We start from the raw sequence: 16,687 nt of genomic DNA, 5'->3' as shown, positions 1-16,687 counted from the left end.
ACTATCTTCAACCGACTCGTCAAGTTCGTCCTTGAACTCGTCGAGTTCATCTTCATCCATATGAAGATGTTCAGTCTATGACTCACCAAGTTCTCCTTGAACTCGTCGAGTCCATCTTCATGTGGTTGGGACATTGTCTTGAACTCGCCGAGTCTGTTCATCCACTCGCCGAGTTTTATGATTTCCAGGTCCAAAACAAACCCCTAGCAGGCTGAGTGTTCCCTCCACTCAACCAAAACCATTTCCAGAAGACGTTCGGGGGAAAATGCGTCCCGACTCGCCGAGTCCCTCCTAGTCCGAAACTATAACTTCAATTATAATGGGTCTTATTGCATCAAAACCATAGATCTGACTTCCTAGGGTCCATTTCATACGTAAAGCTACGAACTTGATGTCCATGCATGGGGTTTTTGGCTCCAAAATTTATAAAAAGAAGTCTACAAGATGCATGGGGTGCTTATGACAACAAAGTTGGCACCTTTATGCCATATGGACCCCTAATAGTTCTAGATCTGAAGTGAAACACCAAGCACACATACAAAATCCGATTATGGATTCACTATGCTCATAAAAAGGGTATAAATAGCCCCAAATCAAAATCTAAGAGATAGATGGTTAAGGTTCCAGCTTTTTACCTTGAATAAGCTGAGAATGGAGTAAAACCTCTTGATCTTCTTGCTTCTGCTTGAACTCCCAAGCTTCCTTCCTCCTTTCCAACTTCAAAAACACACAAAAAGGCTCAAGATCACTCAAACAAGGTTAGGGTTTCAATCTAGGGCTTCTCTAAGTTGGGAGGGGTGATGGAGGCTGGTTTGGGACGAGATAAAGTGTTTAATAGGGTGCAAACCCTAAATATTAGGGTTTTGTCCAGACAAATCCTACTCGTTGAGTCGGTCCCCCGACTCGTCCAATAGATCACTACAACCCCCGAATAATGACGAGTCTACTCAATGAGTTGGGCCTCCAACTCGTCAAGTTCCAGAGTACAATTCCAAAATACTTGAAATTAATTACATACCAGGAACCGGGTGTTACACCTCATCTTCTCATCACCTGCGTACTAAGGCACCAGTAAGGCCCTCTCCCTGAAATTGGTAGTAATCTCCGCCACCGACTCAGTCATCTGTCTCATATCAAGAAACTCCCTGGCCAGCTGTTGAATCTCCACAACTAGTGCAAACCCAGCCCGAAACCTGTTCATAAAGTCCGACCAAGTCATAGTCTCAATGGCTGGGGGCTCCTAACGAATCCCTGACTGCCTCCCACCTGTCTTTAGCTCGATCCCTCAAACACCCTGCAGCATACCGGGCCATCGACCTCTCAGGGCAGAAGCTCGTCAACTGTGCGGACTCGATGTCTACAATTCACCTCCTGGGCACAATGTGGTCCTTCACCCCGTAAAAGTCTAGCGTACCACATCCCATGAAATCCTTGAAGGAGAGTGTGCGTGTCCCTGTCTGTAGATGCCATGTCACTCCTGAACGCCCTGAGATGCTCCTCCATCAGCTCGATGATCCCTTCCTTGATTGACCCGAAAATCATCGGGGTCTCCTCTAGGATGCCTCTTGTAATCTCGGTTGCGATGAACTCGCGTCGTCCGTCATCAAACGGCTCGAAAGCTGCACCCGAACCTGAACCTGATCCTAACCCAGACCCTGAACCTCCTGCTCCGTGACGTCTCACCACCATTATGAAACAAAACACATAATCTTCAGGGTCATACATAACCACAAGAGGTATCACACACTCTACAAGTTCCCTTCTTCTATCTCAACCCTCCTTAACTCGAGTACGGATCCTTTGCTTTCAGTAGTACGGGCCCATACTACCTTCCACATCGATCCATACTTTCCTCAAGAATTTCCTTGACTTCACCATGTCCCTTTCACTACTACTGCTCGCTGCACTAATCTCATGCTAGGCTTACCCTAGGGTAACTCTCTGACCTACTCTCCGCCATCAGCAGCATAAGAAAGCCCTGCTACCTTTACCTAACTAGCTCGTGAATACCATTATATATCACTAAGACTACATAATTCTTCGAATGAGAGATCCTACCCTACAACGATTGGACTTAAACAAGAGCTATGAAATAGGGCTAGACCTAACCTTCTGAAATTATTTAGTCCTCGCAATATGTAACTTAACGTATTCGTTTACTAATTAGTTAAATGTAACTAGAACTCCTAAAAGCAAAAAGCAAGCAACATACGGGCATTGAGTAACCAAACCAAGCATATCCTATTAAGTCCATCATATCACTAACTAATCAGTTCTAGCATGTCATTCAATAAGTATATATAGTAGGCACATAAGGCATCTTCCTAGATCCGCAACCCTAATCGATCATGCAGTTCTCATAATCATATCATATATCATAACAAACATGTATGGGTATCTTGGGGAAAACTTACTTGAGCTCGCCCGATTGCACGCATCACACACCTTGTTCTTTCTCAAAATTCTTTATTTTAAATTTTTTAGAAAAACTATTTTCTTGTAAAAAAAAATCTTTTAAACCCTCGATTTGAGTCCAGACACCCCCGAAGGTGTGTCTGAATCCCTCAAACAAAGGCTCTGATGACTGATACCAATTTGTAACATCCCAAAATTTAAGACCAAAAATTTCATTTTTGATTTAACGATTCATAAAAAAAATTTTAGAAAACAACATCAAGTTATCTTTTTTCCTAAAACCCATAGATCATATGTCTCATAAGCATGTCATAAGATAGTAATAATGTCAGAGTACAAATCCCAAGAATCCCATATGTGGAAAATCGTTTGTGTGATGCGCTGCTACCTTGCCGGCTCCTTTCCCTTCGAGGAAGAAGAACCTAAAACAAAAACTGAAAACCATAAACCCAAAGGTTAGTGAGTTCCCCCATCATACCACATACCATACAATATACATCCTGTCTAACATATTCGGGTACTGGACAAATCTTTCGGTCTCTTTCAACTGGTAACTGCCTAGCATATCAGGGTGCTAGTCTACCCCTTCGGTCCTGTCAAACGGTACCTCTCCTAGGATATCAGGGTGTTGGCCTCCCCCTTCGGTCCTTTCGAGTGCTACCTCGCCTAGCATATCAGGGTGCTGGCGTACCCCTTCGCTCCTTTCGACCGGTACCTCGCCTAGCATATCAGGGTGCTGGCCTACCCCTTCGGTCCTTTCGACTGGTACCGGGGACTATTTCACCCCTACTTCTACCACATAGCATCCTAGTGCATACACATATATGTCATATACTGCCTAGCTTATCTGGGTGTCGGCATACCCCTTCGACCCTATCGACCGGCACTAGGGTCTATCCTACCCCTCCTACCAATATCACATAACATCATAGCATACTGGCACATAAAGCATAACAGATAGTGACATACCTGATAATTATCACAAAGACAATCATCTCTATTATAGCTCTTGCTATAGCTCTTATGCTTTCTCAAGCTTAGCACAAAGCCAAGGTCCAACTAGATGTCCAAAGGCCCAAAATCTAATATAAACATCTAAGGTCCAAATATGGCCCAATTTTCCAAATTGAGCCCAATTACTTTTGTGGGCCTTCTCCCAAGAAGGCCCAACAAGTCACAACAACCGAAACATGAAAATCCAGATGGCCCAACATGGCCCAACACAACGAAGCTCAAAATGAAAGGGCCCTAGTCTGTCAAGTTTCCGGGGCGTACTTAGCCTGTACGCTCAGCGTACAACATAGAAGGCTTGTACGTGCAACGTACATACTTGTACTCCCAGTGTACTCACTAGCCATAACCATCTTTCCAATTTACCACTTAATCCATTAAACCTTGGGTCCAAACTCATATCTGACTTCTCCAAGGCGGTTAATCACATAAAGTTGCCAACTTTATGTGCATGCGTGGCTAAATGGGACTCTAGAGCTCAAAGAAGCTTAATACTTGACTTAATACATGCATGGAACCAAAACCACCGTAAATTTGCACTTTTAAGCCCAAATAACCGGTGATATATCTAGATCTACAATTACAAGCTTCAAAAACGACTTTAACTCCCAATCATCAACCAAAAGGGTCAAAATGACAAAAAAAAAATGAACCAAGAAGAAGAATGAAAAGGAAAGTTTTGGACTTTATACCTCCCAAGGTACCAAAAGGAGATGAAAATGTTGGATCTCAAAGATATCCTTGAAAGAATAAGTCTTCAAGCTTCTCCTTCTAGATCCACAAAATGAACACCAAATTCTCACCAATGGCTCAAACACCCAACCATGGAGGTTGAGACTCGTTTTTAGGGCTTTTTGGGGCTTTATAGTCTGATAAGGAGGCCAACCCTAAGGAATAAGTATGTGTAAATAGGGTACACATGATCAAAATTTAGGGTTAAAGCACCCTTCGTACGCCCAGTGTACGAGGCCGAGGTTCGCGATCCTTCCTTCTGGGTACGCTAAGCGTACACCAATGTACGCCTAACGTATTGCCCTTCGTACCAGTACGCCTTGCGTACTCCCTATGTACGTCGCGCATACTAGGGTTTCTTCTTACACCGTGAAAACTCCGAACACCATAACTTCTTCGATCTAAGTCCGTTTCTGACGAACTTTATATCTACGGAAAGGTGACGAGAAGCCCTACACTTCTAGCAACCCATCATAGCCTTAAAACTTCCCGAACAAAACCTAAAATTTATAAAGGACCGAGTTAACAAATTACGATTATGCCCTTGGGCTCCGAAACAACATCGAACGGTCGAATCACTTAAACTTTAACACCCTCATCCAAAAGGGACAAATCCTTTCTTCCTCAAGCCTTATGATAACTGATGATCGGGTCGCAACCCCGAATAATTAAGCGATTCGAAACCGGTTGTTATATTTAAAGTGTCACCCATATCCCCCACACCCACCCCACCCTTACCACCATAACCAAACAAATAACACACTTCATCCCCACCTACAAACCCACACCAATACACTACCCTTCCCTATTTTATCCCAACTCCCGTATCTACCCACCTGACCCCTACCCACACCTTACAATCCTACTCCTAACCATACCATTGATATCCGCTCTAAACCACACCTACAACCACCCATCTCATCACACTCCCACCTACACCGCTATACACATCCTCACCACACTAACACCTTGCATTAATGTTTTTATTTATTAACTGTAAATTATAAGAAATACAGTTTTTTATTTATAGATTATATGCTAATAATAGTATATTATTTTTTTATAATTACATATTTATATCACAATATTTTGAATTTTCCATACATCATGTTATACTTTATTTACATTCACAAAAAAAAAAAAAAAAAAAAAAGATGAGTCATCCCTCTAAGTATAAAATACTTATATTAACAAAAAAATATTAAAATAAAAAAATAAAATAAAAGTTTATATGTTATTTTATATTTTGGTAGTTAATTGCTTTGGCAAATGAAATTTTTGTCTACCCACTTTCTTTTACCCCAAATATTTTTTAGGTTTTTATTTCCTTCCCATATGATTGAGGTGTCCCACCTCTCATCTCCCACCTTTTCGTTCCTTTTCTTTGGGACGCCGAAAAAGAGAGAATTAGAGAAATCAGAATAAAAAATCTTTTAGCTTTAATTATTCACGAATTTGTGGTTCGGAGTTCCAACTTCTGACTTCACTTCTTCGTTTTAACACCCTCTCCAGTAATCGAACAACAAGAAACAACAATTTATTAGTGTATATTATAGATATAGGCCTTGTAGGGTTCGGCCCATTCTAATGTACCGTATCCTATATATATTATTCAATATATTCCATATGTTTTCAAGGGAAATACTCGACTAATATGGTATCACAGCCAATAGTCAATATCTAACATTTTTCTTCTTGATTCTTTCCTTCTCGATCCTATCTTCTTCCTTCCTTTTCGTTTCTTTTCTCACCTGTGGCCGGCCCTACCTTCCCTCCATGGCTGGAGATAAAGTCAATACAGATGCTACTGATAAACCTTTCGGTATCACAAACATCCGGACCTATGTTCCCATCACCCTCGACCTCGAAGAACTCAATTATGACACCTGGTGTGAGCTATTTACTGCCTGTTGCACCAATTTTGGTGTCAAACACCACATCTCCAAACCTGCGTAACAAGCTACGACCTCCAAATGGGAGCAAATTGACAATCTTGTCAAGCTTTGTATTTTCGGCACTATTCACAAATCCTTACTCCAAATGGTTTTGAAACCTGGAATGACAGCATATGATTTGTGGAAAGGTCTTGAAGATCTCTTCCGAGACAACAAAGACTCCCATGCAATGCAACTCGACCAAGACCTCCGGTCAATCGAGATCAGAAACATGTCCATTCACGACTATTGCCACAAAATCAAAGTATTGTCTGACCTTCTTGCCAACATTGATCAGCCCGTGCCCGAGAAGAATCTAGTCATTTACATGATTAATGGCCTTGGAGATAAGTTCGACAATGTCTCAAGCATCATTCGTCATCAACGACCCATTCCGTCTTTCCAACAAGCTCGCTCCATGCTAATGGTTGAAGAAACACGCCTCCTGCATCCCCGTTCATCTACAGCAACCCATCGTGATCATAGCTCCTCACCGGCTTCTCTTTTTACTGGAATTGATGCTCAAAATCCGTCACATCAGCCTCGTCTTGGAGACCAAGACCGGCGGCAAAACGATGGTGGTGACCGGCGACAACACTTCGACCGCCGACAACAAAATAATCGTCGGCGTGGCAGCGATAAGCGACAGCAAGATCGTCGCTCCAACTCAGGTGGGAATTCTGCGTGGGGCTCCTGGAACACGTATTATCCCCCTCCTTGGGCTGCCCTAAATTGGTAACAGATGTGGGCCTTGGGTAAACAAGCACATCAACAGCCCTATCCACCATTGGTTGCTGCCTCTTCTTCTGGACCAAGTCGTCAACAACAACAGGCCCAACAGCATGCTGTCTTTTCTACCTGGCCCACAAATAACTTCCAGGATCAGCCCACCATCCTCCCACAAGCTTTTCAGGCAATGAATTTACAAGATCCGTCCAACTCGGAGTGGTTTATGGATACCGGCGCTACCAACCATCTCTCGTCGAATACGGGTAACTTACGTACTATTTTTAATTCGCGTCCTTTTTCATCAATTCTTGTTGATGACGGGTCTCCAATACCTGTCACCAACACGGGTCATGGCATTTTATCTACACCTTCTCGCACCCTACACCTAAATCATGTCCTTGTCACACCAAATATTTTTAAAAACCTTATTTCTGTATGAAAGTTTACTCGCGATAATAATTGTTCCATTGAGTTTGACAAAAATGGTTTTTCTGTGAAGGATCCTTTGACCAATAAAATACTCATCCGTTGTGATAGCACTGGCAAGCTCTACCCTTTCCATCACCTCAAGAATTTTCCTCAAGTTTTTTTGTCACCAAGTCCATCTACGTGGCACCGAAGGCTTGGGCATCCCGACAATGAAGTGCTTCGTTTTATGATTTCAAGTCGTTTAATTTCTTGTAATAAGACTATGTCTCATTCTCTTTGCAATGCTTGTCAATTAGGAAAACACGTTTGTCTTCCATTTTTTAGCTCTAATAAAATTCATGGTGCTCCTTTCGATATTATCCACTCTGATATTTGGACATCTCCCATTGCTAGTCTTAGTGGTCTAAAATATTACATCATTTTTCTTGACAATTTTTCTCGTTATGTTTGGGTTTATCCTTTAAGACGGAAAAGTGACGCTATTTCCAATTTCTTACACTTTCGTGCCCATGTCCAAACTCAATTCAACACTGAAATTAGAGTTTTTCAATGTGATCATGGGGGGGGGGGGGGGGGGGGGGGGGGGGATTTGACAACAATACCCTTCGCAATCTCTTTGACCAAAATGGTATAAGATTCCGCTTCTCGTGTCCACAAACATCCCAACAAAACGGTAAATCGGAGCGCATGCTCCGCACTATTAACAATCTCATCCGCTCCTTAATGTTTCAAGCTCACCTTCCACCCACATTTTTGGTTGAGGCGCTTCATATGGCATCTCATCTTCTCAATCGAATCCCCTCAAAATCCATCAACAACTCAACACCCTACTTCAAACTATATAACAAACAACCCTCATTTGATCACCTTCGTGTTTTCAGCTGCCTATGCTACCCCAACATTCATGCTTCTCACAAGCTTGCTCCTCGATCCTTGCCTTGCATTTTCCTTGGCTATCCCGAAAATCACCGGGGATTTTGATGTTTTGACCTTCACACCAAAAATGTTATTTTCTCTCGTCATGTTACCTTTGATGAGCAAACATTCCCTTACGCTTCCGTCACACTAAATAACCCTCCTTCATACCTTTTCCTTGATTCCAACATCGAACCAAATACCATTGCCACTCGTCACTTGACCTCTATCAACCCTCAACAACCTACTACAGCAGGCACTGCCTCTTCGACACCGCCAACTCCCTCTCCCATCTCCTCTACCACTGTTGACACCTCCCCCTCATCGTCATCAGTAACTCAGCCTACGCCAACCACTACCACTACACTGCCCTCAAGAGCTCCTCCTCCCCTACATCCAATGCGAACTCGTTCTCAATCGGGTATCGTTAAACCTATTCATCGTTTGAACCTTCACACTGACATACTCTCACCTATTCCAAAAAATCACATCCATGCCCTTCAAGACCCGTATTGGAAAAATGCCATGTATGATGAATATAGTGCGCTTATTAAAAATAATATGTGGTCTGTTGTTCCTCGACCACCGGGGGTTAATATTGTTCGTTCTATGTGGCTATTTAAACACAAATTCAATGCAGATGGCACTCTTAGCATGTACAAAGCCCGTCTCATGGAAAACGGTAAAAGCCAAGAACCGGGTATTGATTGTATTGAAACTTTTAGTCCGGTTGTTAAACCTGCTACCAATCGTACTGTTCTCAGCATTGCAGTTTCTAGACAGTGTCCTGTTCACTAGTTAGATGTGAAAAATGCCTTTCTACACGGTCACCTCACAAAAACAGTTTACATGTTTCAACCACCTGGATTCGCCAACCCGAATGCCCCTCATCACGTATGTCGCCTTCATCGATCCTTATATGGTCTAAAGCAGGATCCTAGAGCATGGTTTCAATGTTTTGCCCAACATGCCACTACTCTCGGTTTTCAACTGAGTAAAACTGACTCTTCTTTATGTATACTTAGACATGGACGTGATGTTGCTTATCTTCTCTTATATGTTGATGATATTGTGCTCACTACCTCCACTACGAATCTACTCCAAAGCATCATCACCAAACTTGGACTAGAGTTTTCCATGACTGATCTTGGCCCACTGAATTACTTTCTCGGGATCTCTGTCACTCGCTCTTCGAAAGGTATGTTTCTTTCGCAGAAGCAATATGCAACCGACCTTCTAAAGCGTGCCAATATGTCTGATTGTAATCCATCACGCACACCAGTTGACTCATCCACCAAAATTGGTGCCACCGGATCACCAGTTGCTGACCCCAGCATGTATCGTAGCCTTGCAGGGGCATTACAGTACTTGACCTTTACGAGACCGGATATCTCCTTTGTCGTTTAGCAGATATGTTTGTATATGCACGACCCTCGAGATCAGCATCTTCAGGATCTCAAGTGCATTCTCCGTTACTTACGTGGGACTCTCGACTATGGTCTTCAGCTCCATTCCTCCCCAGTCTTTTCCATGACTGCTTACTCTGATGCTGATTGGGGGGGGGGGGGGATGTCCTGTCACACGACGGTCCATATTTGGCTACTGTGTCTTCCTTGGGGATAATCTCATTTCTTGGTCATCCAAACGACAACACACAGTCTCTCGGTCAAGTGCTGAAGCCGAGTATCGTGGCGTTGCCAACGCTGTAGCAGAGACATCTTGGCTTCGCAACCTCTTTTTAGAGCTTCACCATCCCTTACGGTCTGCGACCCTTGTATATTGTGACAATATTAGCGCCATATACATGTATTCCAATCCGGTTCAACATCAACGAACAAAACACATCGAGCTTGACCTGCATTTTGTCCGGGACAAAGTTGCTATTGGTCATATCCGTGTTCTTCATGTTCCGTCTTGCTACCAGTACGCTGATATTTTCACTAAGGGTCTGCCCTATCCTCTATTCTCTAACTTCAGATCCAGTTTGAGTATTCGCCAACACCCCCCTCAAACTACGGGGGCATATTAGTGTATATTATAGATATAGGCCTAGTAGGGTTCGACCCATTCTATTGTACTGTATCCTATATATATTATTCAATATATTCCATATGTTTTCAAGGGAAATACTCGACTAATACAATTAACTTCTAAAATATTCGTCCATTGTGCCTCTCTGTAACAATTAGGGACATCTAATCGACCCTCACCTTCACCGACTTTCCCCCTGCTGCCTTTTGCGTGCTCAGTCCACCACTCCATCTATTGTCGTCTAACTAATGACAACCTAATTTCAGATCAATGGTTACCGGTTAGACCGGATGGTATGGGTGGGAGTTTCCCTCATTTTTGTGGGCCATACCATTCTTTTGCTCACCTAAATCCCAAGGAATGGTGCTTCCCTCACTAATTTTTTTTTAAATAAAATTAAGTGCTTTTAATGATAATTGGAATATAAAAGTATAGTGTCTATTTTGTAATTTTAAAAAACTATTTTTGTGAAGAAAAATTAAAGATGAGTGTATTCTGCCATAAGACCAAAACATAGGGGCCAAATATGCCATTTCCAGAAACTTCTCATCTTCTTTCTTCTTCCTCGTTAAAACCTACAAACTAAAAAATAATAATAATAATAATAATAATTCAAGCCACTAACAAAAAAAGAGAGATTGCGGGAACCCCTCCCCCATCTCCCGCGCCTCCTATCCCGTACCGCCAGTGCGGTGTTCGTCTGAGCAGGAATGGCTCCCGCACATCCTTCCCAGTTTACTCCGTCCGGCCTTACAACAATACAACTATTCTTGAAATATTTCTTGATTTGTTTGTTAAGCTTTTGTTTTGAAAATTCATGTTGCTCGTGTCCTAGACTCATGGTTATTGCTTTGCTAAGTTGTTGTTTTCTTCTCATTTAGGGTAGTCTTTGTATTTCTTATTAAAGAACACATTCATTGTTGGACATTGTAGTCTTTGCAATTCTCCAATTTATCTGTCCAAATTGTTTATTTGTTGAGAGTTGTTGATTTGCTAAATATAGTTGTTGTTCAATAATGTTTAAATAGGTAAAAGAATATGCAACACCAATTGGTACCTTATGGAAACACAGAACATAGAATGCTACACATAAATCCCTCTCGTAAACATCCAACCAGTCGACCTGATTATAATGTTTTGTATAATCCAACTTTGCTACCTTTGAGAGAATGAAACATTTTTTTTCTCAAAATCAAAATAAGTGTATTTTTATTCACGGGTTGTTTTCTCCAACTATTTTATCTTTTACGTGGCCATCATGTACTTGTATTTAAATTGTGCTTCAGGTTCCCATGGAATAGCTAGGAAAAAAGAAATTATCATCCACACGTACTGCATTTCTGATCTTATCTTTATCAAACTTCTGACAATTTATGAAGGTTCATACACTTCTTGTCATGTTTCTCAATTTTATTTTTTTTATATTTGAAGGGTGTGCTATTCTTGATTACATAAGAGATCGTGCTTCTAGACGATTCCGTGTCATTTAAGAATATATAAGAAGAAAACGATTCCTGAAGGGTTGTGCACGGTGTTACAGGTTTTCTGATGTAGATATGGTGCGGGAGTAACCTGATGGTCAACTTCATTCCCTTTTTTTCTTGACAAAATTGTTGTTATCTACATATAGCTTGTGGTGATGGTAGTAAAATATAGGAATATTGTTTGTGTGGGTGGTGTTCGGTGGTCCAAGAAGCAGTAAAGGAGGGTAATGTTAGGTTTGGATGCCTTTCAACACTTAAACCATATGCCTTTCCTACCAAAAAAAACCCTAAATTAGCATAAATAAAGAAATAAAATATGATACATGTTTTGGTAATTAATATTGGAGGACCAAATGCATTACATAGGAGACATAGCAAGTGAATTATCATAATTTGTTATCTCTCTACAATCTGGGATATGCATTTTGCTTGGATTAAAATAATGTGAATAGCACAACACTTGGACTTATTAAACACTATGGAAGAATTTGTGTTTTAAAAATATAGACATAAAATTTTTGGTGATAAAAAAAGGGTTTAAGTTATTTTTAATTACTGAACTTTTTTAAATATTTTATTTTGGTCATTATGCTTTATTTAAGTTCTCATTAGTAATTGAACTTATTTGTTTTTGGTCATTTTGGTCACTCTAACCCATAATAGCCGGTATGGTATATGACATTGTCAATGCTATAATTAATCATTAAACTTTTTTCTTAATGTTTTATTTTAGTCATTATACTTTGTTTAATCTACAGTTGATCACTAAATTTTTTTGATTTATTTTTTTTTCATTTTAGTCACTCTATTTTTGTTATTATCATTTATAAAAAAAATTAAAAAACTATATTTTTTTCATCTCTCCACAACTAAACTTGTTCCATTAATTATTTAAGAGTAAATTATATGAATAATCCATTTGACTAATTTTGCATCCGACTGTAAATCACAATAGTATTCTTTTAAAGTCATTGGTAGCGTTCGAGTTAAATAAGCTAATGACTAAATGCGCACTCTACCGCAAATCACAAGGATTATTCATATAATTTACTCTAAATAATTGATGTAACAAGTTTAGTTGTAGAAAAAAAAGAAATAATAGTAGTTTTTTTTTTATTTTTTATAAATGACATTTAAAAAACTAGAGTGACTAAATGAAAAAAATAAAAAAATTCAGAGACCAACGGTAGCTTAAACAAAGAATAATGACTAAAATAAAACACTCAGAAAAGTTCAATGACTAATTATAACCTTAACAATGTCGACTAATTATAACCTTAACAATGTCGTTCAATTTTATATACCTGTTATCCTCAGTTATAGTGACCAAAATGAACAAAATAAACACGTTCAATGACCACAAATTACATATAGTCACTTGATTTCCTACCTTTAATATGCGGCTAAAAGATACACATGGATACACGAACAATTAATAAAAATGTCACTATAGATACCTACAATCATATCTTTTATTCTTTTATCATGACAAATATTAATTATTAACCACACCTAATATAATACAACATGACCATAAAAACTTCTTAATAAATGAAAATAATTTTGTCATATATCACTCCCTTATTAACTTAGACACATATCATTTTTTGGTATTTTTGAATAAATGTTTTTTCCATTTGTCATTTTCTCATTTTTTTTTAATCTTTTTTTAGTTAACACGTCCTGTTTACACCTCAATTAATAATTGCCTTAATTGAAAATAAACAATAAATTACAATATTAATACTCATATAGTATTTTAATATGTTTCCTTTTAAATTTTAAATATCAAATCTAAATTTTCAAATTTAAATAAATTATTGTTTACACTTTCATATTTAATGTTTAGTTTTATCAAACCCGTATAACATATGAGTCTCACACCTAGTTAGTTATAGCCACTTGATTTATTACTTTTATTATATGTCGCAAAATGATACATATGATCATAGAAACAATTCACCTAACCATAGTTATTACCTTTAGCTACATTAGAATCTATTACATGTTAATTCTCATAAAGCAAACACAAAGACGTGGCTAATGGTCATATTTGACTATATTATTTGACTAAGGCTAAACGATACATATGAACACACAAGCTATTAATGAAAATATCACCATAATATGTTTACAGTCACATGGTTTGTTAGGTTTATATGTCACTAAATAATACATATAGCCATACAAACAATTCATGTGACCATCGCCATTACATTTATCTATATTAGATTTCTATATGTGTGGCTAAATGATACATAGGTTATATAAACAGTTCATTTGATCATATGTATTACCTTTTAGCTATATTAGATTTTAATGTGTGACTATATATATATATATATATATATATATATATATATATATATATATATATATATATATATATATATATATATATATATATATATATATATATATATATATATATATACTAATCGTCTCAACAATAACCATAACAATTTTTAAATGTGGCGAATATAATTCATGATTTTACCAATGATAGCGTGTCATAATTTATAAAGAAATCGTGACATTTTTTAGAAATATGGCAAAGCGATTTTTAAAAATGTGGCCGTAAGTCAAAATTCTTGTAGTGAAACTTGTGTGTGTCTCTCTCTCTATCTCTCTCTCTCTCTCTCTCTCTCTCTCTCTATATATATATATATATATATATATATATATATATATATATATATATATATATATATATATATATAGTAGACGTGTGTCCGCGCAAAATGGGGGATAAGTAACTTTTTTGACGAATAGTTTTCTTACGCAAAAAATAATTATTTAAATTTATTATTAGTTATTATTTAATAAAAAATTTGCATGTTTAAATAAAATATTCATGTTTAGACATTATGTTTATATTGTTTATTTATACATTTATGTAAATTAATTAATATCAATGTCTACTTAATGAAACATAAATTAATTTATATATATAAATTTAATATTTTAAAATTGTCAATTTGCTCCAAATTAAATATCTTAATAACCTTTCTTAATTCAAGTTTTCATACTTTTGGTAAGTATAGTTTTTGTTCAAAAAAAAATTATGGATCATTATATATTTTAAATCATTTAATTTTGAATAATAAAAGATATAATTAAGTATAAAATATTTAAGTCTAAACATTTTTAGATTACAACAAATTAAGGATCATAAACAAGTTGAATCAAAACTTTTTTTTTAATCATAAAAATATTGAATCATCACATTTTGTATCATATTATGTTCTACGGTTCTTTTAAAAATTAATATTTCTTACAATAAAAATAAATACTTTAAAACTTATTTTTGAAAAACTCTTTTTACAAAGTCATTAGTATATTGAGTAGAAGTATCACATTTTGGAGGGTTTTTTCTCTTTTCTTTTACCCATTTAATCTCCGAATAATTAATTTTTGCTAGGAAATGTCAAAATCTAGCACATTATTACAAAAGCGTCATATCATCTCACGAGATATTGACGATAAATAAAATTAAATATTCAACTTTTATTGTTTTCAATCATGAGGCAAAAATTTGTCCTCACAGTCCTCACTTATTTTTGAGTCCTCTTTCCTCGCGAGATACTGGCATTATAAGTCTTACCTTGACTAGACTCACCCCTCTAATGGTATAAGAGAAGTTTAAGGAGATCTCTTTGATTCATAATGATGTTGTTTTCTTAAAGTTTTTGCTTACCATCATCACTGCCTTTGTTTCATTTTGAGAGTCAAGTTATTGATAGGGTTTCCTAGGATATATATATATATATATATATATATATATATATATATATATATATATTAAAGTTTAAAGTATTAAATTAAATATTACAATAGAATCTTGTTTTATTAAAAAAAATGAAACATATATCACTCATGAGAAATACACATTTATTTATAATCTGTTGGTGGACCTTCGGTGGTTAACCGACACATCAATTTTAGAGTATAGTTGAAAATGATGTTGAACTTGTGAATGTCTAGCATAACTTAAGTCGGGGATCACACATTTTTGCATGATTGATGCACCATTTTTTCTATGATCTGTGGCGACCCCTTCATAGAATGGAGATAAATATAATATGGGATTAACTTGTCATTGACATCCAATGAATCTCAAAGATTGAGGAATTTCATAGTGATTGAAAATGACATATAGTATCGCCTACTTAAATAACTTTGAGGTGTATTTTCGGCGACCCATTACATATCATAGAGCCAAATATGGATCTTAGCCTTGCTAAGTAATTTTATTTAGGGTAACTATTTTCTAAGGATTACTAAAACAAACTATAATGAAAGTTAATATGAATGATGTCTACATTCTTATCCACTAAATTGTATTGCTATAAAACCTATTAAATTATAAGCTATTAGGATGATCAATCTTATCTAAATTCGTAATTTGGGAATAGTTCTCATAAATGAAAAAAAAAAGATCATGTCTTTGTCAAACCTGTACCTAAAGTTCCTTAAACCACCATATTCTAAACTATTAGAAAGAGCAGATATCAAGTGTATGTTTTATACTGATATATTCACATAAAAATGGAATTTCATCAAGTTAGGAGTTAACTAGGGTTAGTCGACTAACTGACATGTACATATGGTCACTTCACTTTGTTTTTTATATGAACAACTTTGAAATGTCCATGGAAGAGTTGCATAGAATGTCGAGGTTTCCTTTTTGGAACTAACATGGCTAATCATAAAAACTCCAACTTCAAATACTCACATATATGTACTATCATGAATAGATGTATCATGAAGATGAAAGCCATGTGTACATGGTTAAAACGGTAATTTGTGTTGGTATACCTAATTCGGCCCCAAATGGAAAGGAAAAGGAAGTCATATTCTAAGAAATGTTCTGATAGGCTATTCATTTCCATAACAGGAAAAGGACCAAGAAATCATACATGCCCAATACATCTCTGAAGTTAAAGTACTGAAACATGGAGAAGATAATTTGATCATGGATTACGAGCCCAAGCTATTATCCGTAGG

General features: G+C 37.2%; 2 protein-coding genes across 2 annotated transcripts; both read left to right on the top strand.

The window, feature by feature from the left end:
- Positions 1-6,198: 6,198 nt before the first annotated feature.
- Positions 6,199-6,831, top strand: LOC111902290 (uncharacterized). Its single transcript, XM_023898143.1, has one exon. It carries the CDS (start codon positions 6,199-6,201, stop codon positions 6,829-6,831), a length of 633 nt encoding a protein of 210 aa, XP_023753911.1.
- Positions 6,832-8,564: 1,733 nt separating this feature from the next.
- On the top strand, positions 8,565-8,963 carry LOC111902288 (uncharacterized mitochondrial protein AtMg00820-like). The gene has a single exon (XM_023898142.1). It carries the CDS (start codon positions 8,565-8,567, stop codon positions 8,961-8,963), a length of 399 nt encoding a protein of 132 aa, XP_023753910.1.
- The last annotated feature ends 7,724 nt before the right edge of the window (positions 8,964-16,687 follow it).

The sequence above is a fragment of the Lactuca sativa genome, chromosome 4 (assembly GCF_002870075.4).
Source record: "Lactuca sativa cultivar Salinas chromosome 4, Lsat_Salinas_v11, whole genome shotgun sequence".
Classification (NCBI taxonomy): Eukaryota; Viridiplantae; Streptophyta; class Magnoliopsida; order Asterales; family Asteraceae; genus Lactuca; species Lactuca sativa.
Note: the sequence above shows the minus strand (reverse complement) of the source record. Positions and strands in the feature narration are given on the sequence as shown.